The 27,562-nt window shown below is 41.7% G+C and overlaps 1 protein-coding gene across 2 annotated transcripts in view; it reads right to left on the bottom strand.

Moving 5' to 3' along the window:
• Positions 1-25,803, bottom strand: part of SLC30A10 (solute carrier family 30 member 10) — a 41,616-nt gene extending 15,813 nt beyond the window's left edge. The window contains exon 1 of one of the 2 annotated variants that reach the window (XM_072815020.1): positions 25,341-25,803. In XM_072815020.1, the coding sequence (XP_072671121.1) occupies positions 25,341-25,788 (448 nt within the window). In that variant the 5' untranslated portion in view covers positions 25,789-25,803. Of the gene's footprint in view, positions 1-34; positions 270-25,340 lie in introns of those variants that run through there. The other variant, XM_072815024.1, reaches the window with a different exon arrangement.
• Positions 25,804-27,562: the final 1,759 nt, after the last annotated feature.

Below are 27,562 nucleotides of genomic sequence, written 5' to 3'. Positions count from 1 at the left end.
ACATGACCTGATACTCAAAGTTCAATCCACTGACCTCCGTGAAGGCTTATTCCAAATAAAGCCTTTCCTGTTGACAACAGGCTCTGTTCCAAGGAAAAGTTATCCAGAAAGAGAGCTGTCCCCAGGACGCTGGGAGAGGCCCAGCGCTGGAAGCCCTTGAAGAAGGGTGTTCGCTGTTGGGTGTTCAGGGAGGCCCCAGTGGGAGAGCCCTTGCTGTTTTCATTCTTGGTTTGTTTTTGTTTTAGATTCTGTTCTCGTTCCCCAAAAGGATCTGACTGTGAAGTTGTGATCACTAGTCCCCCTCTCCTGTCCCTAACCCCCAAACTTTAACCATTCCTGAAACACATGCCAGGTTTGGGCCTGGAAACAAATGCGTCTGTTAGTAGCACACTCTGATTCTCGCCGCATCCACTGTCTTAGCCTTATAAATGACAATCTTTTGTCTTTCAGGGCTAAGGGACCCCAACAAACATGCTAAAATACCCTTGACCTGAGGGCCCTCGTTATACAAGATGAGCATCCTAACTGGCTCCCTGCCCGCCTCCGGGAGAATGTCCCTACATCGAGAACTTGAGGGAACTGATCCTCTGAAGTGCCTCTGAAAACGAGTATTAAAATAGTCAAATCATTTAAAAGAAACAAAAAGATACAGATAGGCCGAGGAAAGGTTTGAAGCTGTTTGGCCTTGGACAAGTTCCTTAATTGTCTGGTCTGGCTTTCACTCCTGTAAAAAGAGGAATAAAAACAGTGTCTCCTCATAGGTTTGTGAGGATTAAATGGGTTAATATGTGTAAAGTGGTTATAACAGTGCGTAGTAAGCACTCAACAAATTGTTAGCTGTTTATTTAAAAATAAATTAAATAAATAAATAACACGAAGGAAAAGAAGGTGTGAAGGGAGGAGGAAGAGACTGGGCAGGAGGAGGCAGGAAGGGCAAAGTGGTCCGGAGGCCCCCCTGTTATCATCAGCCTGCTAGTATTGATATTAGCACTTGGGCACATGCGTACCAGAATTACTGTTGAACTGCAGCTGTCACACTCTGTTGGGGAGAAAGATATCCCAGTTTCTGGCTTATCCTGTCTTCAAACTGTGAAGCCTCTGCAACATGAAACATAGGACAGCAAGCAAAGCAGTCGAAGCAAGACAGGGGGCCTGGTGGAAACCACTTGGCAGTGCTCACAAGGTCCCTACTGATTGCATTTCTTTGTCATTCACAAATGACAGAAAAACCCAAGGTCAGCAGAAATCTATCACTTGTGCCTGTTACCCAGTCGTCCTCCTAACAGAAGGCAGATAACGAGAATTATGTCACTGCCCCAGGAGGGTAGCTGATGGAACTAGAAGGTTCAGCGTGAGGGGCCCTGCCCAGAGCCTCGTTATTTGACTTCCAGACAGGTTGAAGGTATCAACAAAATGCACTTAAGAAAAATGCTTTGGCTAGCTACCCATGACTAGATAGATAGGTAGACCTATAAAGTTTATATATAGAGAGAGAATATATATAATCTAAGTTAATTGACAAAAATGTAGACTGCCTCTTATGCATTCTTGTAGATGATAAGGTTTTTTTTATAAAGATTTTATTTATTTATTCATGAGAGATACAGAAAGAGAGGCAGAGACACAGGCAGAGGGAGGAGAAGCAGGCTCCATGCATAGGAGCCCGACGGGGACTCAGCCCTGGGACTCTGGGTTCAGGCCCTGAGCCAAAAGCAGACGCTCAACCGCTGAGTCCACCCAGGTGTCCCGATGATGAGGTTTCAACAGCTTCTGTCTGTTGGGCTTTGACTGCCCAACCCTGTGCTGAGCACTTTACAGGCACAACCTCATTGTCATCCGCACAGATGACTCATAAAACTAGCAACGTCTTATACATGAAGAACCTAGAGCCCAGAGATTTTAAGTAACTTGCCCAAGATCACACAATATATAAGGGATAGAATCTGGAGATCTGATCCAGGCATCAAACTCTAGAACTTAACATTCTTCGGCCCCACATTATACTTATTTGATCATTTTCAACACTCCTTTTGTTCTAAACAAATGAAAGGATTCTTTTTAAACTTACATTTTTTATTATTATTATTGGCATAGACCTTGATGCTCTACAACTTATAGAGATGATAGCACTAAAAGTTCTTCCTACACTGGTATTGACCCAGAAAGTAACAAACTTTTTTTTTTAAAGAATTCGAAAAAACAGCTGTTTTTGTTTTTGTTTTGTTTTGTTCTAAGTGACCAGAGATGATGTTCCCTTCAAGGAAGAAAATAGACATCTCATCCAAAGCACCAAACTGTTTTTCAAAAGAAGACATATGGGCAGCCTGTTTAGTGCTGCCTTCAGCTCAGGTCGTGATCCTGGGGTCCTGGGATCGAGTCTCATGTCGGGCTCCCTGCGTGGAGCCTGCTTCTCCCTCTGCCTGTGTCTCTGCCTCTCTTTCTCTCATGAATAAATAAAAACATCTTAAAAAAAAAAAAAAAAAAGAAGAGGTAGTTCTTTTTCCCCATAGCTCCTGCCTCCAGATTTTAAATACATCATCAGAATCTGGGTACTCTCACCTGTAGCCCAGCTGGAAACCCGCAGAGCCTGATAATATGTGTAGACTTTCCGAAAGGAAATTACTTCTCCAGGTCACTGAGGCATCTCCCGTCCACACCGGCTCCTTGTTGACAAATTTATATAATGTGTATTTTTGTAACACTTTGTAACACAGATACTTTTTGCACCCCAAAATATGTATTTTGTCCTTCCATGTTTTTTAGAGTACATTAAATTCAAGAGATTCTTTGAGATGACTACACATTTTTTTGATGATAGAGGCAGGAGGTATAAAAAAATAACACATAAGTAGTGGTCAACTCCCTTCGGAATGGGCTGTTTAGGGCGAGTACTCAGCGGTGTTGTGAGTTGAAGCCCACTTAGAAAGAGGCAGCTCCCACATGAATTTAGAGCTCTGCCCATCAGCCTGCCAAGTGGCACCACCAAGGCTCCTCCAAAATGCCACTTTCTTGTAGCAAAGTGGTAGCTAGGCCAGGAAGTGGTAGGAATGCAAGCCTCATCACAACATCAAATACTACAATTTGCTTATTGAAAAAAAGAAAAAAAACAGACTCTAGATAATATTAATTTTGCACTCACTTAAAGAACACTTGAAAGGTTGAAAAGCACAGCAGTTCATAATTTGACCTTTGGAATCAGACAGACTTGGAACCAAATCCCAGCCCTGTTGCTTGCTTGCGTGACCTGGGACAAGTTCCTTACAACCTTCTTTTTATACGTGTGTGTGTGTGTGTGTGTGTGTGAACTAAGGACCATAATAGTATATATCTCATGGGGTTATCACGAGGCTTGAGAAAATGTATGCAGATTACCTAGTGGAGTGCCAGGCTCATAAGAAGGGCTCAATAAATGTTAACAAACTTCTATTTTTTATAAACTACCCAGTCTGGGGCACCTGGATGGCTCAATGGGTTAAGCGTCTGCCTTCAGCTCAGGTCACAATCTCAGGGTCCTGGGATGGAGCCCTGCGTCGTCTTCTCTGCTTGATGGGGAGTCTGCTTCTCTCTCTCACTCTGTGCTCTCTTTATCGCTCTCAAATAAATAAATAAATAAATAAATAATAAATAAATAACATCTCTTAAAATACTTTTAAATACTTTGTCAATACTTTTAAGTAATCAATCTTGGGCAGCCCTGGTGGCTCAGTGGTTTAGCGCCCCCTTCAGCCCAGGGCGTGATCCTGGAGACCTGGGATTGAGTCCCACATCAGGCTCCCTGCATGGAGCCTTCTTCTCCCTCTGCCTGTGTTTCTGCCTCTCTCTCTCTCTCTCATGAATAAATAAAATCTTTAAATAAATAAATAAATAAATAAATAAATAATAAATATTCAATTTGTAGTATTTTGTTAGCAGCCTAAATGGATTAAAACAAAGTATAGGAATGCAAGTTACCAACTGTTGAGTACACAGCTATAAACGAATGACTATGATCAGTATATCCCACCAGGGATGCTGAGATTGGGCTATTTGATACATCTGGCAGTAACAATGCCCATGTTATTTGGGGTACTTGTGGGCATTGCAGCTCTGGTCTGTGTGCTTCTTACCATCTGCAGATCCCAAAGTCACGCCGAGATGCTCATGGGGAAGTGTTATGCGTGAAGTGTGGAGAGGGAGAGGAGGATGCAAACCAGCAAGTGGAAAGGGACACAGCTACTGGGAAGAAGGGGGAAAGGATTAGAGGCAGAACTAGGAGCTCAAGACACACATCATCTAAAACTCATCACTAACTGACAGAATTTGGGTGTGAAAACTCCTGCTTGGTGAATAAGAGTAACAAAGAAATCAGCTTTTGGACCATTTCTAATTCAAATGGAAGCAAAAAAACAAACAAAAAAAATTCTCAAAGGTGCAAGAAACAGGGAGAAACTGCCCCCTTAATATTGATTCTAAACCAAATAGTTTTAGCTATAGGTTAAGTCCCCTGTCACTTAATAATTTACAAAAAGCTTTTACATGCGTTATTTAATGCCATCTGAACCATTACCATACAGACAGCAGATTTCTTCACCACTAGATTCACCTTAATTTTTAAACTACATTAGTTCCCCCCCCACAATCCCATATCCATAGTTCCACTTTCTGCAATTTTAATCACCTGCAGTCGGCTGTGATCTGGAAGGTGATCCTCCTGATGTCGCCTCAGAAGATCAGTAATAGCCTCACGCTACCTCATGATGTCCATGTCATCCACCTGCCTTCATCCCATCACGCACGCATAGATTATCTCACATCATCACAACAAGGGTGAGGACAGTAAGATATTTTGAGAGAGACCACATTCACATTATTTTTATTACAGTTCACCTCTATAATTATTCTATTATTGGTTATTATTGTTCATCCCTTACTGTGCCTAATTTATAAATTAGACTTTCTCATCGATACGTATGTATAGGAAGAGACACAGTGTATACAGGGCTTGGTACTATCTGTGGTTTCAGGCATTCACTGAGGATCTTAGAACGTACCCCATGTGACTACTATATATGAAAATAAAAGTCCATTTGCTCAAGAAATTGTGGGAATAATTGTGTGGGGGTTCAAATAAAACCTATAAATACCTTTACTTTCCCCCTGCCAAATACACTAGTTCAACAGTCAGGGTTATGTGGTGGAGAGACAGATTTGGGAGCCACTCAAATCTGGGATACAATCTTGGCTCTATCGGTTGTTAGCAACTGGCCAAATCGCTTAATTTCTTTTAGGTCTGTGTTCTCACTTACAATCTGGAGGTAGAGACGTCATCCTCTCACTCAATGGTTGTGAGAATCAAAGGCGACAGCATAGTGGAGAGCCTACATGGTGCTCTCATAGTAAGTAGTTGACAAAGTGTGGCTCCCTTCTTTACCCTCTGGCTGTCACCATTCCCAGAAGTATTGTTGACTTCTGATAAGTAACAATCTGGCATCCTTTTCGCAGTTATTTAGATTGCCTTATTTTTTATAAGACCACCTGCTCCCCCTTGGTTCAAATAATCTGTTTAGCTTAGAACTCATTAGTTACTGATTCATAAAATGTATTATGAATGCCAAGTACTGATTAATAAAATGTTTTAAGACTATAAAATACTTAAAATACTTTACAAATCTATGGGGCACCTGGGTGACTCACTCAGTTAGGCGTCCAATTCTTGATTGCGGCTCAGGTCATATCTCAGGATTGTCAGAATGAGCCCCGTGTCAGGCTCTGCACTGGGTGTGGAGTCTGCTTAAGATTCTCTCTCTCTCTCTCTCTTTCTCTCTCTCTCTCTCTCCCTCTGCTCCTCCAAATCTAAAACTCCAAACTTCTCAGCTATCATTACTATACTTCTTTGTCCATCATGACTCTCTCAACTGTTATCATGCGGCAAAAGAACAGAGAGAATCAGGTGGCTGGACTGAAAAACATAACTTTATTATCATCATAAAATCAGAAGTTGTGTTGAATATTAATGAGGTCTGGAGACAAACCAAGATTCTCGACCTCTGGCACTAAATCACTGTACAACTTAGACCAGTCACTAAATTTCTGAGCCTTAGTTTCCTAATCTGTAAAATGCAAATAAGAACCTTATACTACTCAGTGCTTGTAGGTGTTTTGAGCATCAAATAAGACAACAGAGGTACAAATATGTAGACAAGTAAAAAGCATTGCTCCTGTCGCAATTAAGAAGCCACAATCAACATGAGTTCTAGAAAGCACCAGGAATGTAAATGGTTCAGCCAAGGTTTTAGGCTGCCTGGAACTCCTCCCTGCTTCCTTCTGGTAAGATGTCCTGTCCCGTCGGATACAGACATGGGCATATAACCAAGGTTGAGCCAAACATAGTTCCTCGTTCTCTCGCCACAGCGCTCGATTCAAAGGATGGGCACTTGATCCAAGATAGGCCAGAGTTCTCTTGAAGTTTTCAAAATATACTAGAGACAGAGGTTCCCACTCCTGCCTGGTCACTAACTCAGTAAGGAGGTGACTCAGAGCCCCTAATAATTATCTCTCCCCCTTATTTTCTTCCCCAAACCCTTCATTCTGCAATAGGAAGGGAAGCAGAAAGAGAGGAGAGTCAGTGAAAGAGAATCTCTTGTGGAATTTCAGTCTCTGGTTCCAAGTTAATTATGTGAACCTACAAAAGTTCCCTTTTTGCCTAAGCAAGCATAAGGTGGGTTTTGGTCACTTGCAACCAGACACTTCTGGTCAATAGCTGACCAAGAACCTACGCCTGTTGTAAGAGTGGTTTTCGCCTCCACTTTCAAGACTCATGAGAAATAGAAACTTAATAATTACAAAAATAAAATGGCAGACTAAATAGGACCTTTCCTTACTTCAATTCCTCACCAATGCTGGAAAAATTATTCCTGCTCCATATTTCTGCTCCCTCCAAAGGAAAAAACTCCAGAGAACACTGTCACCATCTTTGCTTCCTCAAATACCATTCTCTCTGCCACCCACCCAATGCCATGCCCATCTCCATCCACCACACCGTTGACCAGGCTCTGTGCAAGTCACTCACCATCTTCTCACACCCGAATCCATTGGTTTTCTCTGCTCATCTTGGAATTCTCGGCAACATTTGTGATTGAAGACCTTGCTTCCCTTTCTGAAGACTTTTTCCCTGTGACTGCTGAATAATACACCTTCCTGGCTTTCCGTATATCTCATGGATAACTCCTTCTCCTCTAAATTTCTAAATGTTGGTGAGTCTCAGGACTCAGTCTCAGGCCCACTACTCCCCTCTATCCATGCTCATCCCTTTGGTTATCTCCCCCAGTCCATTCTCCTGGACTTGGCTCATGCTATTCCCTCCTCCTGGAACATTCTTTACCCCCACTCAACTCCTCATCCTCATGCCTTATGTCGCAAAAGCCACTCCTCCTTCCTTGACATTCATTCCCCCTTTGTGGCCCACAGAATGACAGGAAATTAAACAAAGAACAGGCAAAAAAAGTAAAAGAGAGAGGGAGGAAGAGATGGAAAGAAAGAAGGAAGGAAGGAGGAAGGAAAGAAGGAGCAAACAAACATGGTTCATGTTGGAGCTCACAGCTTTTTGTGTGTTAAGGAGACTCTCTCTCCCATGAGCTTTGTACTTCCACAGGGGCACCTCCACAGAAATGACACTCCTCGCATCTTTCTGTCCCTTCCACAGCTTTTTTCAGAGGCAGGGTCACTACTCCAGTTACGAGGTATGGGAGAAAGCATGGGGCATGCTCAGCTGACCTCCTCTGACCTTTCTTTCTTTCTTTCTTTCTTTCTTTCTTTCTTTCTTTCTTTCTTTCTTTCTTTCTTTCTTTCTTCCTTTCTTTTTCTTCTTTCTTTCTTTCTTTTTCTTTCTTTCTTTCTTCTTTCTTTCTTTCTTCTTTCTTCTTTCTTTCTTTCTTTCTTTCTTTCTTTCTTTCTTTCTTTCTTTTTTTTTTTTTCATCTTCCCACGGAGATCCACAATCCTGGTCTGCATGTACGGGAGGGAAACTATGTTGGGGCAGGCTCTGCTCTGTGCAGAGGTGTCTGGGACTGGGTGGGTGAGATTAATTCTGGGATGAACTATGAACAAGCTCTTTGCTGCTACACATGTAAGCCATATTCTGTAACATATCTACAATAAAGCTGGTGTTGTGTTCAAATGTCATCCATATCTTATCTATCAATTGTTTCCAAACCTAGGAGAGTAAAAAAGGGGTATTATGTATGAGCCCCTAAAGCCCTAATATCCTGGTGAGTTGGCAGGAGCCTGGAGACGGATTAAGCTAAGAATCTACAGGCCCTGCGAAGCACAGGGACTGAGGCTTCTGGGGGAGCCAGAGCAGACGCTGTGAGGTTTTAAGGCTCCAGTGTGAGCCTGGCAGTATTTTGACCTTGACAAGTCACAGCAGCTTACTGCCTACAGAAAAAAAATGGCCCTTGTTATAGCTGCAGGACTATTTTCATAGGCCCTTGTGAGCATGAGTTTTAAAACTGGTTTTACTAAAAAAAAAATAAAAAATAAAAAAGATTGGTTTTACTGTGTGCTTGAGTCTTATTGTGCAGAAAGCGAGAGAGAGAATAGCGTGCTCTCAGAAATAAGATTGAACCAGAGGAAAGGACTTTTCCTGAAGGGAGACAGATACAAAAACAGGAAGGGAAGACTTAGATAACAGGCGTTATCTAAATATCCTTCTTAAGGAGGGGATTAGCTCAGATCAGACCTGGGACCAAGGAAATCCTTCAGGTCAGAAGCAGGAAGGCAAGATTTCAGCTCGCTGACTGGGCTCTGGAATGCTTCCACCATCACCACAGAGAACCAGATCCAGGGAACTATTAACAGTCATCCTCTGAAAGCTGTGAATATTGTCTGAAGTAAAAGCACCTGGGGAACACAGCAGCTGTGGGATATCTGCAAACCACCCCCCATTGGGGATGTGGAGAGCAAGTCCTTTGTATCTCTAGTTCACAGATCTTCAGGTGGAGGGGGAGGCACTCAAGGAACTGTGCCTGAGGAGTCTCATTCGCCCTGAACCTGAGTGAGATGACAAGAGCCTGCACCCCAAGCTGATTGCCCATGAGAGGAGACTTCAGGAGTCCTGGGGAGTGGACTTTGCGTGTCCCATTGATATGAATTCTTAGCCTGAGGGCAGACTGTTAAGGTTGCTTCTTCCAAAGATGGACCCAACCATATCTTCTATTCTGCGTGTTTTTCCACAGGGTGATCTTGATGCTTCTTCCATCAGAAGTGGGTTCATAGTGGGTGTCTGGGTGGCTCAGTCCATTAAGCATCTGACTTCAGCTCAAGTCACGATCCCAGGGTCCTGGGATGGAGCCCTATGTCAGGCTTCCTACTCAGCAAGGAGTCTGCTTCTCCCTCTCCCTCTACGCCCCTAGCACTCTCTCTCTCAAATGAATAAATAAAATCCTAAAAGAAGAAGAAGAAGAAGAAGAAGAAGAAGAAGAAGAAGAAGAAGAAGAAGAAGAAAAAGAAGAAGAAGAAGAAGAAGGAGGAGGAGGAGGAGGAGGAGGAGGAGGTTGTTCATGGGTTTGACACTCATTCTATGATGTCATTTGCTTATAATCCATAGAATCTGAGGTTGCACCAGAAAAGGTATTGGAGTGTCCACCTTGTTTGATGGAACACATGGAACACTCATGTTTGAAACCCTGAGATACCACCTACGATGTCCCGAGGTCGCTCCAGTGAGAGGAAGCCAAGCTACTCTGATTTGTCCTGGCTAGTGGTCCAGTTAGACTAGACTCCAGCCCAGGAGCCATACAGATGATGATGCAGCCACCTGCCATCAAGTCACTATCCCATCCTCAGAGTCTCCCCAGCTGAGGCCCCAGACATCGTGGGGCAGACAGAGTGTTCCTATGGGTTTCTTTCCAAATTCCAGTCCAAAGAATCCCCCGTATCATAAAATGATTGTTGTTTTATGCCACTAAACTTGTGGCAGTTTATTACACAGCAACCAGAACAAGGAACCACTGTGTAAAGATTGGCAAAGCTTCCACAAAATTTGGAACAACTTGAGAGACGAAGTCTAGGAAGATTAGCACAGAATATTTAAGGCATTGTTAGAGGAGCTTCAAATCAAAATGGTTATTGTGGATGTAGGGGTTTGCTTGTGTCCTGTGGGAATAGGCCAAGAAATGGACAGTTGGGATTCCACAAACGGGACACACTGAGGGGAACTGACGCAGGAACATGATAGCTTGAGTCCAGGCTTGGGTTAAATTTTTTGTGTAAGTGGAAAACACGCTTCAAATGAGGTGATCCAACTCAGAGAGGTGAGAGTTGACAAGATTTGTTTGGACAACAGTTGCTTTTGGCAGACCCAGAAAACACTGACTTCATTTTTCTCACTGTGATAAGAAAAAAAAATCCATGTGGAAAAAACAAATGTCTGACCCAAAAAACAATGAAAAAGTGAAAAGAAAAGAGTCCCACAAAAATGCCAGCCTCGTCCATGATAGAGAAGGAAAGGGAACAATTTTAAGACCTTGATTAAACCATTAAATCATCGACAACTCCCCCCGAGCATTTCTGAGAAGAGAACACACAGGAAGCAGGAACACCTCTCAAAGCTCCGAACAAAAAATTTAGCAGGACGACATGCCACTCGAGGCCTGAGACATTCTGAAGCTGTGGGAAGACCAAGTCTGCTGGAGCATCAAGTAGGAGCAAGAGCAATGGGGTCACTTAAGAGCAAGCAGCAATATTTTAAATGTCACTCTCTGAGAAAGGATGCTATGTGTTTACCAGATATGGAAAGGCTGGTCCATAATTAACCTCTTGTTACTACTGAAACTAAGTATGCAGGTCTGGGGCCTGGCCAGTCTGGCTCCATCTTGCAGGCATTGCAGAGAGGCAGAAAACAGAGGACGCCCCCTGTCTGCTGTCCTGTCCTCTGACAGCCTTGGGACTCTGCTAGTCCTTGTAAGTGGTAATGAGGACCTGGCTTACTCTAAGTGCTGAGGGTTTTTTTTTTTTTGGGGGGGGGGGATTGGAGGGGCTTTGGGGTTTTTATTTTTATTTGAGAGAGTGGAAGAGCATGCACACAAGTGTAAGGAGGGGAGGGGCAGAAGGAGAGGGGGGAGAAAGAATATTAGGCAGCCTCACTGCTAAGTGTGCAGCCAGCGTGGGACTTCACCTCACAACCTGAGCTGAAATCAAGAGACAGACACTTAGGGGATCCCTGGGTGGCTCAGTGGTTTAGCGCCTGCCTTTGGCCCAGGACATGATCCTGGTGTCCCAGGATCAAGTCTCACGTTGGGCTCCCTGCATGGAGTCTGCTTCTCCCTCTGCCTGTGTCTCTGCCTGTCTCTCTCTCTCTTCTTCTCTCTCTTTCTCTCTCTCTCTCTCTCTCTGTGTGTCTCTCATGAATAAATTAAAAAAAAGAGAGAGAGAGAGACACAGACACTTAATCAACTGAGCTACCCAGGTGCCCCTAGGACCTGAGCTCTGAGAACCTAAGTATACCTATATTAAGGGCTCTAGCTCTGGGATGTGGTTCTGTCAAACTGTTTCAAACTCTTCAAAAAGTGTGATAAGAAATTAAGAAAATACTCAAGGGCCAAAAAAGGAAGTAAAAGCCAAAATCCAACAAGATGAGTTGAAGGCAGAATCTGACTGAGGGGTATCTTTCCAGTAAAGACAAATGTTCTAGCCTTGGATTTTAATAGCCATATGAACACGGATGGTATGAGACAAAACTTAGATACATGCAAAGGGGAGTGCTGGGTCAGAGCTCAAAGAGAAATCCCTTGGAGAAAGGTGAAGTGAAACAAAACCATCAAACAAACAAAAACCCACTGCCGCAAAGGAGACAGCAAAGAAAGTGCATGTTTCGGCCTTGATTATGGGTGAAGACAACTCCCACAGGGAGTTGAAACTATACTGTGGCCTTCATGTGGGAATGCCATCTAAATTCACATTATCTATGTTGTAATAATAATGGTAATAACAACAACAATCTCTCTCAAGAAAAAAAAAAAAGTTATGTGCTCGCAAGCTGGTAATATCTTCAGGTACCTGAGAAAAACAAATGCATATCTTGTGTGGAAAAATGTACTTAAAGTCCATTCCTCAAAGAATTCCCTCAGAGGAGGTTGCATTGAACATGAGTGAATTCACACTAAAAAATCATGAAACACATAAAACATGAGAAAGGAAACACCCTGAGAGAAGAAGCAATAATAAACAGCAGGGGGGCAGCCCCGATGGCCCAGCGGTTTGGCACTGCCTTCAGCCCGGGGTATGATCCTGGAGACCCAGGATTGAGTCCCACATCGGGCTCCCTGAGTGGAGCCTGCTTCTCCCTCTGCCTGTGTCTCTGCGTCTCTCTCTCTCTTTCTCTCTCTCTCTCTCTCTCTCTGTGTGTGTGTGTGTGTGTGTGTGTCTGTCTTGAATAAATAAATAAAATCTTTTAAAAATATATTTAAAATAAACAGCAGGGGTCCCTGGGTGGCTCTGTTGGTTGATTTCTGACTCTTGATTTTGACTCAGTCATGATCTCGAGGTCATGAAATCAAGCCCTGCATCAGGCTCCACACTCAGCCAGGAGTAGGCTCAAGATTTTCTCTCTCTTCCTCTGCCCTTCCCCTGCTCTCTTTCTCTCTCTCTCTCTCTCTCCTTCTCTTTCTAAAATAAATAAATCTTTTTAGAAATTAAAAAATAATAAAGAGCAAAATCAGACATGCAAGAGTTGCTGATATTGGAACATTCGATATAGAATATTAGCTAAGTGTAGTTGATATACAGGAATATACATGACTAAAGGAAGATACAGAAAGGAAGAGTAAAGATCAAAACAACATAAATGAAAAATAGCTAAAATTAAGAACTCAATAGAACTCTTAATAGCCAGAATGTTATTAGTGAAGGCCTAACAGAGAGCCTGAACTTTCACACCTGCCCGGTGTCAACAGAGGCCAGGTGGGAACATGGACTTCTACTCCCATCTTATAATGATAAGCAGCACTCCTTCCACCAGCAGTGTCAGAGAAGGCCTTCTCAATCAGAAAATGAAAACAAGATCCACAGTTTCCTACTACCCCAAATGTCCAGGACTCAAATAAAAATATTTCATTATACCAAAAGCCAGGGATATTTCTGCTTGAATAAAAAATAATACCAATGCTTGGATAACACAGATGTTAGAATAAGCTTATGGGATTTAAAAATTTTTTTTAAATATTTTATTTATTTGTTTGAGAGAGGAGGTGAGAAAGAGAGCACACAAACAGAGGGAGGGCCAGAGGGAGAGGGAGAATGAGAAACAGACTCTCCACTGAGCAGAGAGCCCCATGTGGGGCTCGATCCCAGGACCCTGAGATCATGACCTGAGCCAAAGGCAGACACTCAACTGACTGAACCACTCAGACACCCCAGCTGACAGGATTCTAAAGTAGTCATCATAAAAACACTTCAGCAAGCAATTACGAATATGCTGGAAATAAATGAGAAAATTTGTTGAGAGTCTCAATAAATAAAGAACTAAATGGAAATTTTAAAACTGAAAAATACAATAACCAAAATTTTAAAAACCTGCATCAGTGGATGAGCTTGACAGCAGAGTGGAGAAGACAAAGGAAAAAATGAGCGAACATGAAGATAGAATAACAAAAGTACCCTATCAGAATAACAAAAAGTACCCTATCTGAATAATAGAAAGAAAGGAGGGAGAAGTTGAATAGGAGCTTCTGGGTTGGTGTTGGAAAAATGATTCACCCAGTGAGGGCATGGAAGCTCTGCATGCCTTCCCCCATACCTTGCCCTGGACATTTTTTCTACTTGGCTGTTCCTAAGCTATAACTTTTATAAGGAATGAGTAATAGACTGAGAAAACAAAGGACAAGTCACAAGGACTCCAGTCTCTTGGCATTTGCTGAAGAGTATGGCCACCTGCTGGATGAAAACATGGGATCAAAGTTTGATGACATTGGTGTGAATGCTATGGCTCACAAAGTAATGCAAGTCACCAACCACTCAGATGAGAGGCTGACAGTGAATACTTGCTGCACCAGAAATATGAAAAGTATCATTAAGAAAAAATAAATATGGAAAAAAAAGAAAAAAAATATGGACACCTGGGTGGCTCAGTGGTTCAGCATCTGCATTTGGCTCAGGTCATGATCCCCAGGTCCTGGGATCGAGTCCCACATGAAGCTCCCCAAAGGGAGCCTCTTCTGTCTCTGCCTATCTCTGCCTCTCTCTCAGTGTCTCTCATGAATAAATAAATATTTTTTTAAAAAAAGAAAAAATACTTCAAAAAGAGGAGGCTGAAAACTCAAAAAGAAGCTAAAAAGCAAAGAAAATGAATGTTTTCAAAATAAGCTATGGATTAAAATTCTAATTACTCCTAAAAAAAAGGATGAGCAAGGCCTCAGGGATGAGTGTGACTATATGAATTATAAAAAAGGGAAGATGGGGTGCCTGGGAGACTCAGTCAGTTAAGCATCAACTTTTGGTTTTAGCTCAGGTCATGATCTCAGGGTCTTGAGATTGAGCCCCACATCGACTCTGCACTGGGTGTGGACCCTGCTTAAGATTCTCTCCTTCTCCCTCTACTAGTCCTTCTAGAAAATAAATAAGTAAATGGGGGAAGATAACAGGGCATAAAGGGAGGTAAGGCTTCTACACCTCACTCAAAATATTGACACCAGTATTGGTACACTCTGATAAATTAGGTATGTATAGTGCACTAATTAGAATGGCCATTCACAAAGCTATGCCAAGATAAACTCAAATAGAGAGATCAAAATTGAATTCTAAAAACTGCTCAAGGAAGACAGATAAAAGAAAACAGAGAAATGAAAAACAGAAGGAACAAACAGAAAATAAAAATGAAATGGTTAAGGGATCCCTGGGTGGCGCAGCGGTTTAGCGCCTGCATTTGGCCCAGGGCGCGATCCTGGAGACCCGGGATCGGATCCCACGTCGGGCTCCCAGTGCATGGAGCCTGCTTCTCTCTCTGCCTGTTTCTCTGTCTCTCTCTATCTCTCTGTGTGACTATCATAAATAAATAAGAAAAAATTAAAAAAAAAATGAAATGGCTAAGCCCTAACCTCCAATAATTGCATTTAACATAGATGGTATAAATATAACAATTAAAAGACATACAACTGGTGGAATAGCTTTAAAAATCTGACTACATCCATAGCATGGAATACTACTCAGCATATACAAAGAAACCAACTACTGATACACACACAACAACTTGAATGATCTTAAGAGCATTATACAGAAACAAAAAAGCCAATTTTAAAGGTCACATATGTATAATTCTATTTTTACATAACATTTTGAATTTATAATATTAAAGATGGAAAGAGACGAGTGGTTCTGAGGGCGTAGAGTGAGTATGACTATAAAAACATGGCAAGAGGGATAACTTTGATGTAATATTTCTGTATCTCGATTTTGATGGTGATTACACAAATCGACACATATGGCAAAATGGCACAGAACTACACACATACAGTGTGCCAGTATCAGTTTCTGAAAAGGTGAAGGCATGTCTGAAGAACTACCAAGGCTATGTAGAACACAGAACAACATAAAGAGGAAAATATGAAAAACAGTTTACAAAATATGAAGGACGGAATGAGAAGATCTGATATTATCTAGTTAGTGTTGCAGGAGGAGAAAATAGAAGGAACAGGAGAGAGGCAAAACTAGAAGAAATGGTATCTGAAAATCTGGAATTTATGAAAGATATAAATGCTTAGATTTGGGAAGCACAACAATTCCCAGGTGGGGTAAATAAGAAGAAATTCATGTAGGGAAATGTAGCAAAACTGAAGAAAGTCAAAGACAAATTTTTTTTAAGATTTATTTATTTATTTTAGAGAAAGAGAGAGTGTGTGTGAATGCAGGGGAGGGGCAGAGGAGAACAGACTCCCCACTCAGCGGGGAGCCAGACACCCAACCTACTGAACCACCCAGGCACGCCCCCTCCTTTTTTTTTTTTTTTTAAGATTTTTTTTATTTATTTGAGAGAGAGCAAGAGAAAGCATGAGTAGAGGGAGAGGAAGGACCAGAGGGAGAAGGAGAGGCAGATGCTCTGCTGAACATGGAGCCTGATGCCGGGCTCAATCCCAGGACCCTAAGATCATGACCTGAGCCGAAGGCAGATGCTTAATGAACTGAGCCACCCAGGTGCCCCTGCAAAGACAGAGATCTTTAAAAGGTGGAGCATGTGGAAGTCTTGGTGCCAAACTTATCCAACCTGGATATCCTGAAGAATGACATCCATCCCAGTGAAAACAATTCAGGCTAAAACAATGGGAGGACCCCTGACTCCACCAGGCAGAGATTCCACTGAAACTGAGCCTGAGCTCAAAGTGAAGAAGATTTGAGGTTTTTTGGTTTCATTTTGACATGCCTTTGGTCTGTCCTTTAAATTAATCGTCAGAGCTTTTGATTATTCTGGATAGTAATGCATAAGGTCCAATACATCTAACTTTGAATTTTAGTTTTTCTCTCATAATTTGATATTGTGAGGGGGTTCACATTTAAAGTGGGGGCATGTTTATATTGCTGACATGGAATGATTAAAATACCTTGATGCTACCATTTCATGTCACTACATAATTTCTAGTGAGCAATACTGACCACCTGACCACCCGTGGAGCCTCAGAGGTGATCTCACTGACACACTGGCTGTTCTAACCCACTTCAGTCGTTAGGGGGTATCAAAATTACCAAGTGCTGGTTCCAAGGGGAATACCCAGAGGAAACAGTGGTTGGTATTGGGAGCCCAAGCCTTGAGAAGGTGGGCAACACCATCCTGATAACTGTTCATCTAGTCCTTCAAGGAGAGCATGAAGAGTACACACAGCAGCAGAGGGTAAAGGGAAGATCTCTGATCCTCTTGTCTCATGTTTCCATGAGAGGTCCACCAGGGCAGCCTCTGTTGTCTGACCCCCTTCACTCCCACTCCAACATTCAGATAAGAGGTCACTCCTGGAGTGGGAAAGTCTTCTTTCATTGGTGGGTTTAGTTGAAGGAATGGAAGAAGCCTGGCTCAGCCCCTCCTGGGCTTTACCCTCCCAACTGCCTCCCTCAGAGAAGGTACACTGTCTCTGTTTGGGGGCCCACCTCTGCACCTCCAGTTGTTAAGCTCTGCTTGTAAGAGGGAGGGTATGTTCACCACTGAGCTAACTATTAGGAAGCCCACTGTGATATTCAAGGTACAGTCACAGCTTTTATCAAGAACTGGACTACTCTTTTTATTGCTATCTATCTGTGAGCCCTTAGTCCTCACTTAGCTCTAGACTCAAGGTGGAAGTTATTCATTGGCCCCATAATGTCCCAACAATGTCCTCCATTGACTCTATTGACCAGCTTTATTTTTTTTTAAGATTTTATTTATTCATGAGAGACACAGAGAGAGAGAGAGAGGCAGAGACACAGGCAGAGGGAGAAGCAGACTCCATGCAGGGAGCCCAACGCGGAACTCGATCCCGGGTCTCCAGGATCACACCCTGGGCTGAAGGCGGCTCTAAATCGCTGAGCCACCAGGGTTGCCCTAGGCACCAGCTTTAAAGCTGGTGTGGTTCCATCCTATTTAGTCCTGCAAAAATCCCAAGGCAGTTTCTTCAGGTAAAAAATTCTACAGAAAACCGGTGACCTGACCAAGTAGTGTCTCCTTCAACCTGACGTCCCTGCTGCTCCAACCTCGAGCTCTCATCGGCCTTAGTTGAGGATCATCTTTGTCCTATTGCCTATTGGGCTGATAAATTTTTAGCGTATCAGCAGGTAAAGAACAAGAGCACAGACATACTTCATTGAAAATTACTTCCCGCAAAATTCTCTCAAGACACCTTCTCAAAGGTAGACAATAAATATCAGGACATGGACTTTGGAAGATATTTCTAAGAAAATGGAGTCACTAGATTTATTGCCACTTATAAAAAATATGGTGGCATGTCATAGTCATCAGAGACAGTTATCAAAAATGTCTTATAAAAATCACATTGACCATTATTGTCTCTTTCAAAAGACCTAGAAGAGAAAAATAACAAATATATTGTTTACATCTTGTAAGCATCTGGCCAAAAGAAAACCAAAATAACAAGCTTACTTTCAGTCCACCTTCTTGGAAAAATGAGGGCTCTCAGGATGGAAAAACGAGAATGTCACTACTTACTAGACAGAACTGTAGGGAAATGTTTAAAAGGCAAATCACCTACAGAACTGTAGGGAAATGTTTAAAAGGCAAATCACCTGTATAGAGATACAGAAATGCAAAGTCCTGGTTCTAGCATCAACTCTGGCTTAACTTTAAAACCTTTGGTGCCAGAGCACCTGGGTGGCTCAGTGGTTGAGCATCTGCCTTTGGCTCAGGTCGTGATCCCAGGATCCTGGGATCAAGTCCCACATCAGGCTCCCCATGGGGAGCCTGCTTCTCCCTCTGCCTGTGTCTCTGTGTCTCTCATGAATAAACCAGTAAAATCTTTTTTATTAAAAAAAGGCCTTTTGTTTCTTCATTTACAACTTGAAAATATGAGCCACATTTTATTTTATGGGTGACATTACTTTAATGAGTGACAAGGTCTGATGTTAATACCACTACATCAGCTTGATAAAAGCTGGACTGGAGTTTAAAATGTATAATTTTTAACAGTTGAAAAACATAAGCAATCCCCTTCTACAAAGTGTTATCTGAAGCACTGACGGACAAGGGAGATAACATTTATAAGGACCCTCTGAAATATCATGCATTGTGAAGGTATTACTATTTATCAAAAGGAAAGCATATTGATTCTTTAAAGTAGGTGTAATGATACATGGGATGAAGCTCAAAGTGCTTAAGTATCTTCTCCGTTGTCAGACCCAGTGAATAAGGAAAGAAGTACCAAAACATGTATTTTCTGGTGACTGGTCCATGCTCCTCTGGTTCACCCCACTAAGGACACAACCAACCTGTCATCAGTAAGATATGTTTTGTGTGGTTCTCCAGGAATAGTGATGGATCTTTATTGATCAAATGTATAACTAACAGCAAACAAGTATGAGTGTTGTTCAGGGATAAGGTGGGCTGCCAGTCGTGGTTGTGGAGTAGAGCAAGGGACTTATCTGCAGAGGGGCCTTACTAATATTTCATACATTCCTTGCCCCTTCAGCCCCCGGACAATCACCACCAACCACCAACACCAACACTGGGCAGTTCACACACACAATACAATTTCGCTCTCACAACCCCCTTATGAGATGGATACTACCCATTTTACAGATGGAGAAACTGAGGTTTAGAAAGTTCGAGCAACTTTCTGGAGGCCACTCAGCTACTGGAATTGGGATTCAGTTTATAGTATATTAATTGGCACTTTTTGACATGCTATTTTGTGATTATTGCCAAGCAGTTTTTCACTGTTTTCTTTTCTTGGTGGAGCAGAATAGGGTCTTTAATTAAGGGCCTAGACTCAACCTTGTCATTTCTTTGTAACTCTACCATGAACTACCTGCATGACCGGATCTGACTCTCAATCTGTTTTCTTGTCTGTAAATGAGAATAGCAAATATTCTCTCATAATACATATAATTCTCCAATTCAATGCAATACATCTTAATTCTTTCATAAAACATACAATTGTCGGGATGCCTGGGTAGTTCAGGGTTAAGTGCCTGCCTTCGGCCCAGGGTGTGATCCTGGAGACCCAGGATCAAGTCCCACATCGGGCTTCCTGCATGGAGCCTGCTTCTCCCTCTGCCTGTGTCTCTGCCTCTCTCTCTCTCTCTCTCTTTCCCATGAATAAATAAATAAAATCATTTAAAAAACCCAACAAACAACCAAAAAAACTCAACATACAATTGTCCAAATGTATGCCACGTGGTGCTGCGGGTATTGTCTGTACACTTCGAAAGTGCCTGACACCCTACAGATGTCAATAAACACTGGGTTTTCATTAAAATTTAACTCAGATCGCTGTCAGAACAGCCTCTGTGTCTTAGAAGAAAATGGCTGAGAACAAGGAGCTGGTTTATCCTTTATTTTTTTTCTTTCTTCAGTTGAATTTGACTTCACGAATGTGAAATAGCTCCTATTTTTCAATCTTCGGTTAATCTTTCCTACTGACTTCCTAGAACTGACCCAGAGCCCTGTCACTGGGCAACCAGAGAAGGGAGCGATTCACCAAGCTATAGAGAACAGATGGAAAAAGATATAAGATAATATGTGGAACATCCACCGTGGGACATGTACCATGAGCTGTGACAGGTGTGTCCTTATCACTGAGCCCCTCATGTGGAAGTTAATTGTTCCAAACCCAAGACGGGGCTTGGAAAACAATGGTGTCAGATACGGACAAATGGCAAAGTAACTGCTTCTGGGAATTCAGCGTGATTCTTAAAATTATGTAATAATTATTGCACTCTCCCAATCGTTCCAATCCTGCCTCTGAACGAGACAGAGAAGTCGGGGAACTCCTGCCCAGGACTGCTTCCCCTTTGCAGTTTGAAAAGCTGCACTTGATGGTGTGGATTCTGACCTCGTGTTGACTGCCTGCTATTTGCTACCAGGAGGCAGGAAGCGGATGCCGTCTTGCCCCTCCTAAGACTCTCAGAGCCTTGCTCACTTGGCTTGTCCCTGGATCCAATTTGCTCTGCATGGAAAGAAACCAGATTTGCTTTCAGGGTTTACCAGACTGTGCACGTGAAAGGCTCCCATCGGGCTGTAGTAGTGAGTCCTAACTAGTACTAAGTCTAAACCAGGAGCTGGTAAGAGCAACCGATCAACAGTGGGTTAAAACCTCCTGCAACCATGAATTTTGTTGATTACTGTGCTGTCACTGCCTCTAGTGATTTGGTTGGGGGAACATAATGCCAGGAAGGTGGTAAGAAGGAGAGGGATAGGCACAGGGAGGATGGGAAGGGGGGTGGAGAGAAAGAGAGAGAGAGAGAGAGAAATGAACACTATTTGGACTCAAAACTAAACCAAATCAAGTAAATTCAAAGGAAAGCCATTTTGTAAGAAACAGAATAAAAATAATAAGCAGATATTTCAGCTATAAACATTTAATTATCAATTATATAAACGGCAAGCCTAATCTATCCCATACAGAGCTGTACAAAATTGTCTCTGGTTTGAAATAAAGGTCAATGTATATAAAGGTAATCTATCTGTTCAAGTATAGAACTAGGGCATAGAGAATTCTATCTGTTATATTTTAAAGAAAATTCAATCTTGAAAAATAAAAGCAGGGATGCCTGGGTGGCTCAGCAGTTGAGTATCTGCCTTAGACTCAGGTCGTGATCCTGGGTTGGGCTTCCTGCAGGGAGCCTGCTTCTCCCTCTTCCTATGTCTCTGCCTATCTCTCTCTCTGTGTCTCTCATGAATAAATAAATAAAATCTTAAAAAAAATAAAGAGAGAGAGAAAGAAAAATAAAAATAAAATATGAACATAAAAGATAATGTGAAAGTCAAGGAAAATCAAGTAAACAGTTAGGAAAAAATGTTTGGAAAAAAAAAAAAAAAGCACATTTAGTCCCTAAATCTAGAGAAAGAGAATGTTTGGTATCATAGCATCTCCTGGGCGGAATCTACATGTTGTTTTAACCCCTTGCTCTTTCCCCAAACACGTGTAGCCATCCAAATTTCAGACTTTCCCTCTTGTTTTTTCTTTCACACTTGCGATTTTTACTTTTTTCATTTTGCCTTTTATTTTAGCCCAAAATACCTGCTTTCCCGATCACTTAGCATGTCAGGGATGGACTCGGGCCAGTTGGGATTGACCCATGGCTTCCAGATTCCTTCATCTCAGCTGAATCTTCTGTACATTCCTTTCTCCCAGGGTTTTTTGTTTTGTTCTATTCTGTTTGTTTAATTTCTGGCTCCACCTGTCTGATTCTCCAACTTCTCTTACTCCATGAACCCCAGCAATGTTTTTAAGCCTTAGCTGCATAGACAGTCTATTCTGTTGATATTTAAAGTCAGTGGTCTTATTGTTACTTTCCTATGATGTCAAACATCAGATGTAACTGGCATCAATTCCCACATCAGACAGATAAAGCAGAAGGAGTTAAAGATCCACAGAATCAGGACAGATAGAAGATTTGCTATGTATACATTCTCTCCAGCCACAGATTCCACAGAAGCAGTAATGGGTTATTCTGATTTTGATCACTAAACCATGAAGTACCACAGAGCTACAAGTTAGGGTTTTAGACACGCAGAAATTCTTTATCCTACTAAATTAGCATGTAATAATTATCCATTAGGTCAAATCTTCTGAAGTCAAGAGTCATTTTTCTTTCGTATTATATACCTCCTGCTATAAATTCATATGTATGGGTTAATCACATTCCTTCTTGAAATGAAAGACAATGAAAATTGGGTTAATGTCTGTGAATGAGATTCATTCAAAAGCTTACTTTAGGGCAGCCTGGGTGGCTGAGTGGTTTAGCGCCGCCTTGAGCCCAGGGCCTGATCCTGGAGACCCAGGATCGAGTCGGGCTCCCTGCATGGAGCCTGCTTCTCCCTCTGCCTGTGTCTCTGCCTGTGTCTCTGCCTGTGTCTCTGCCTGTGTGTGTGTGTGTGTGTGTGTGTCTCATGAATAAATAAATAAATAATATTATTTTTTTAAAAAAAGCTTAAACTTATTTCAGTGATGGGGAAGATATCAAAATGTATGTTATAGTAAAAGTGCTAAATACCTAACTCAAGACACAATGTAAAGAAGCTAAGTAGATATTCTAAAATTACTTGGTGGGTTTAAACATTCTGAAATTTCTAATAGGATAATACAATCTCAAATTCACCAAAAAATAAAGTGAAGAACATAGATCTTAAAACATCAGCTGAATGTGTACAACTAACACTATGCTTGGTTATTTAAAGTAGCATGTTGGGCACCTGGGTCGCTCAGTTGGTTAAGGATCTGCCTTCAGCTCAGGTCATGACCCCAGGGTCCTGGAATCGAGTCCTGCATTGAGCTCCCTGCTCAGTGCGGAGGCTGCTTCTCCCTCTGCCCCTCACCCTGCTTGTGCTCTCTCTCTCTTTTTCATGCTATTTCTCTCTCAAATAAATAAACAAAATCTTTTTTTTTTTAAGTAGCATACTGTATAGCATCCAACGCATTAAAAGAAGACAGATATTCTGGAATCAAGGCAATAGAAACTGATACAGTCAGGGTGAAATATTTGTCTTAAGCCTCTTTTTGTCATCTTAGCATGAACATAGACACTGGAAAGCACCATTTCCCAAACAAGAACTGAACTAAGACATATCTGATAATAATTCACTTTATAAAAATAAAACTACTATTGTCTACCAATTTTCACATTGGTTCAAGAGTCAAACCCTCTGTCTAAATTGCTTTTGCTATATGCAGGTGTATGTCATATGTCTGAAACACAATGGTAAGTTTAGTGATGGCAACACTTCCACTGCCAATACTAACCATTTGTTTGAAATTTGCCTCTTTGCCTTAAAATTATACTTAGCAATAAGAAATGGATTTTTGTCTTATATCACATATGTGAATTTTATAATCTGGAATTTCAAGTAATAATTTCTACATGATGAGTGATAGAAACAAGGCTTAGAATATCAAGTTAATTTATTACTGTCTTTTTAAAATACTTTAATCAATTCATTAGATTGAATAAAGATACATATTCTAGTTTCTTGTTTGTTCCCTTTTCTAGCTAATACATACTATAGCTGCTCTCATAACATACATTCCACAAGTAGGAAAATTTAGACAGAGATTGGGTAAAGGACTGGACCCAGCTGACACAATTTACACTAGCAAAGACAGGAGAAATACAATGAAAAATGCAAATATAGATGCTAAGGCTCCCCAGGTTTAGTTGTATAACACCCCTACTAGTGAGAGAAAACTGATCAGCATCAAATAAGGAAAATCTTGGGGGACACCTGGGTGGCTCAGTGGTTGAGCGTCTGCCTTCAGCTCAGGGCGTGATCCTGGGGCTCAAGTCCCGCATCAGCCTCCCCAGAGGGAGCCTGCTTCTCCCTCTGCCTATGTCTCTGCTTCTCTCTCTCTCTGTCTCCCATGAATAAATAAATACAACTTTTTTGGGCAGCCTGGGTGGCTCAGTGGTTTAGTGCCACCTTTGGCCCAGGATGTGATCCTGGGGTCCTGGGATTTGGTCCCACGTCGGGCTCCCTGCATGGAGCCTGCTTCTCCCTCTGCCTGTGTCACTGCTTCTCCTTCTCTGTGTCTTTCATAAATAAATAAATAAAATCTTTAAAAATAAATAAATAAATACAATTTTTTTAAACAAAGGAAAATCTTGAAAATTCTTAAAAGCCAGATGAGCAGTTAAAATTCAATGGTACTGGGTTACTAATAAATATTATACATAATATGTATATATATAATTCAAAGGCTTACATTGTGATTTTTTTAAGAAAACAAAAGTTACTCTCTACCAAGTGCCTATTTATTAAGTGCTTGAACACTTAGGATCCCATTTAGTTCTTACTATCTCCGTATTGCCTGTGGGCAGACAGGTGAGATGAGCTGACACCACTGCTGCCCTGTGGTAGAGCCATGATTTGAACCTGGTCTGTTCATGCTATGGGGCTGAAAATTTCTCTCTCCTGCAAGAAGCTTTATATATATATATATATATTTAATTCCTATTGTGGCAATAAAGAAACAAGTTTCCATCTAATAATTTAATCTTCTGAATTTATCACTTTAGATTTATTGTTCTCTTCCAAGATTTAACTCCATCTTTTGACAGATGACTCAGTAAGTTCAGTACCCATTCTTAAGTCCCTTCTAAAGGTTTGCATGTAAATAGTTTTCCTTTTTCTCAAATAGGATGGATGCATACAATAACTAAGTACAAATATTTCCATCTTAAAAAGGACAGAGTTCACTAGATCATTTCCTTTATTTTTTCTCTATTTTATGTAAATTCTCCCAGTATATATTCCTAAGAGTTTATCAGCCTAGCCACTTGTTTGACACTTTGCTTGATATCAGCTCATTAGGTAGTCCGGTATTTTTTTAACATATTTTACAGGAACACGAAAATATTATTTTTAAATTCAAACACCACCCTGTCACACCTGTCCACTAATTAAATGAGAGTGTTTTCAATCCCACATCCACTTCCTTTCAAATTGTTCCTTCATGACCCTGCTCAATACCTTTCCTCCCTCTCTGCTTCTCTGAATGCTTTTCAGCCGTTGGAACTAAAAATTAAAGACAACCCGCCCCCCCAACCCAAGATGAAAGCAGCCTGATGTCACCCAGCTCGCAAGGAACTTTAGACTGGAGGCCATTCCTTTGAGAAAGATCTTTTGAAAAGTCATGGCCAAGAGGGCCACCAAATCTGCTACAACATCTAAGTACTATTTACCTGTTTCAGTGTCCTCCTGGGGCATGTGTGCCGTGCAGTAGCAGCAGTCCAAGATGACATAGTTGAGGATATTGAATAATAGCCCGATAATTCCAGCACTGAGAATCAGCAGGGGCTCCTCCGTCTTCTGGGGATTAATATACCTTTTGACAGCTTCCACCAGGATGCTGAACATCAGAGCCACAGCAAAAATGGAGTTGCCAAATGCTCCCACCACATCCGCCCGGAGGAAGCCAAAAGTGCTCTTTCTGTGCTGTTTTATACTGCTGACCCTCACACCAAACAAAGCTATGATCATAGACAGAAAGTGGGAGAGGACGGCGAAAGCATCGGAGGCCAAGGAGAGAGAATTGCCTATGTTGGCGATCACTAGCTCCATCACGAAGAGCAGGATGCTCACGATGCACATGAGAATCAGTCGGAAGCTTCTTCCTGAGTATCGCCCCATGGCGCCCGGCTCTTGGGCAGTTCCTTGCCCTCTCCTGGGAAGGCTGAGTTGTTAGGGGAGCAGGCTACAGATTTAGTTATTATGACTCCTGGATAACTCTCCCATTCAGCCTTTCAGCACTTGTCATATTTGGAAATCACCTTTTATAGGCTGCTATAAAATCATAAAACAGTTTAAAGGGCAATTAAGCAAGAGATGTCACGTGATTGGGACTTATGAAAATTGAAGACACTGGCTTCGGATGCAGACTTGAGGGGTTTCTTTTGTTTACAGTGTGTTTCATTATAAAAGCCAAGGACCTCTGTGTCTTTGAATCATGCAGAAGCTCATCCGTGGCTTTGGACTTTCCAGTGTTGGTGTGTGCAATAACTACTGTGGCGAGACAAGCCATTTGACATGAACAACCATGTCTTGTCTACCCGGTGGGTAAATATTTTGAATTCTGTTAAGTGCAAGGAACAGGGAACATTTCTAGGGTTCACTAATCCACAGATCAGAGCTACAATAAATAAAAGCCAAAGATGAAGCGAGGGTGATTCTTCTACCGCCTTGTCTGTTGATCTGGAATAAACGAGCACCCTACTTTCATTCTCCATAAAGAAGACAAGAAAATCACTCCTCATATTCAGAAAAGATAAAACACCTTTAAACTAAAGGAGCTCAAGAAACCTCAGTTTCAGGAAGAAAACCAAATTATAATAATTTGATTTAGCTGATGCAAGCAATTTTTTTTGTTTTTAATCTTATCATCTGTCGCTTATAAACCATAAAGATTTACCAGGTCTGGAATATCTAAAACAGTAGCGGCCTCTATTGTTTTGAGTAGATTGCTTACAGTCAATCGTTTGCACAAATACAGACTGAAATTACTATACCCAATCTTTTTTTTTCTGAATTTAAAACCTATGATTTTTTTTTATGTGTTTATTTGACTGGGCCCTCAGGTGCTCAAGGCATTTGGTCAAACATCATTGTGAGTGCTTCTGTGAGGGTGTTTTGGATGAGACTGGTATTTGAATTGATAGACTGAATACAGCAGATTGCCTTTCCTGATGTGGATAATCCTCATCCATCTACTTGGAGGCCTGAACAGAACAAAATGGTTGGCCCTTCTGCGAGTAAGAGAATTCTTTCTGGTGACTGCCTTCAAGCCAGAGTACTGGCTTTCTCCTTCCTTCAGGTTTAAACAGAAACACCAACTCTTTCTGGGTCACCAGCCTGTCGTCTTTCGGACTAGAATGATGCCATTGACTCCCCTGGTTCTTGGGCTTGCTGACTCACCTTGCAGATCTTGGGACTTCTCAGACTCTGTAATCGCATGAGCCAATTCCTAACAATAAATCTATTTATATAAACATCCTATTGGTTTAATTCATCTGGAGAAACCCTGGCTAATATACTGACTTTGCCTAAACCCTGACAACTTCGATGCAGCCCTAATAATTTCTTCACATCTCAGAAATCATCTCCAATTCTGCTGATGTTCTAACAGTGAGATTTCTAACACAACCAGATGGTGACAATCACTGCACTAAGACTCTCCTGCTCATCCATTCATGCAACAAATACTAAGTTCCTACATGTCAGACATGGTCCTAGACTCTGGGGAGATAGCAGTCAATAAAACAGAGAAAGATCTTTTGAAAAGTCATGCCCTCATGAAGCTTACATTCTAGTGGAGGTGGGGAAAGAACTAACAAATTAATCATGAAATGTATTGAATTTCAGATGGTGATAAGAATTATGGACACAAATGAAGCAGAGAAGAGGGGTA

Source organism: Canis lupus, chromosome 38 (assembly GCF_048164855.1).
Source record: "Canis lupus baileyi chromosome 38, mCanLup2.hap1, whole genome shotgun sequence".
Classification (NCBI taxonomy): Eukaryota; Metazoa; Chordata; class Mammalia; order Carnivora; family Canidae; genus Canis; species Canis lupus.
This window is presented reverse-complemented; position numbering and strand designations above follow the sequence as displayed.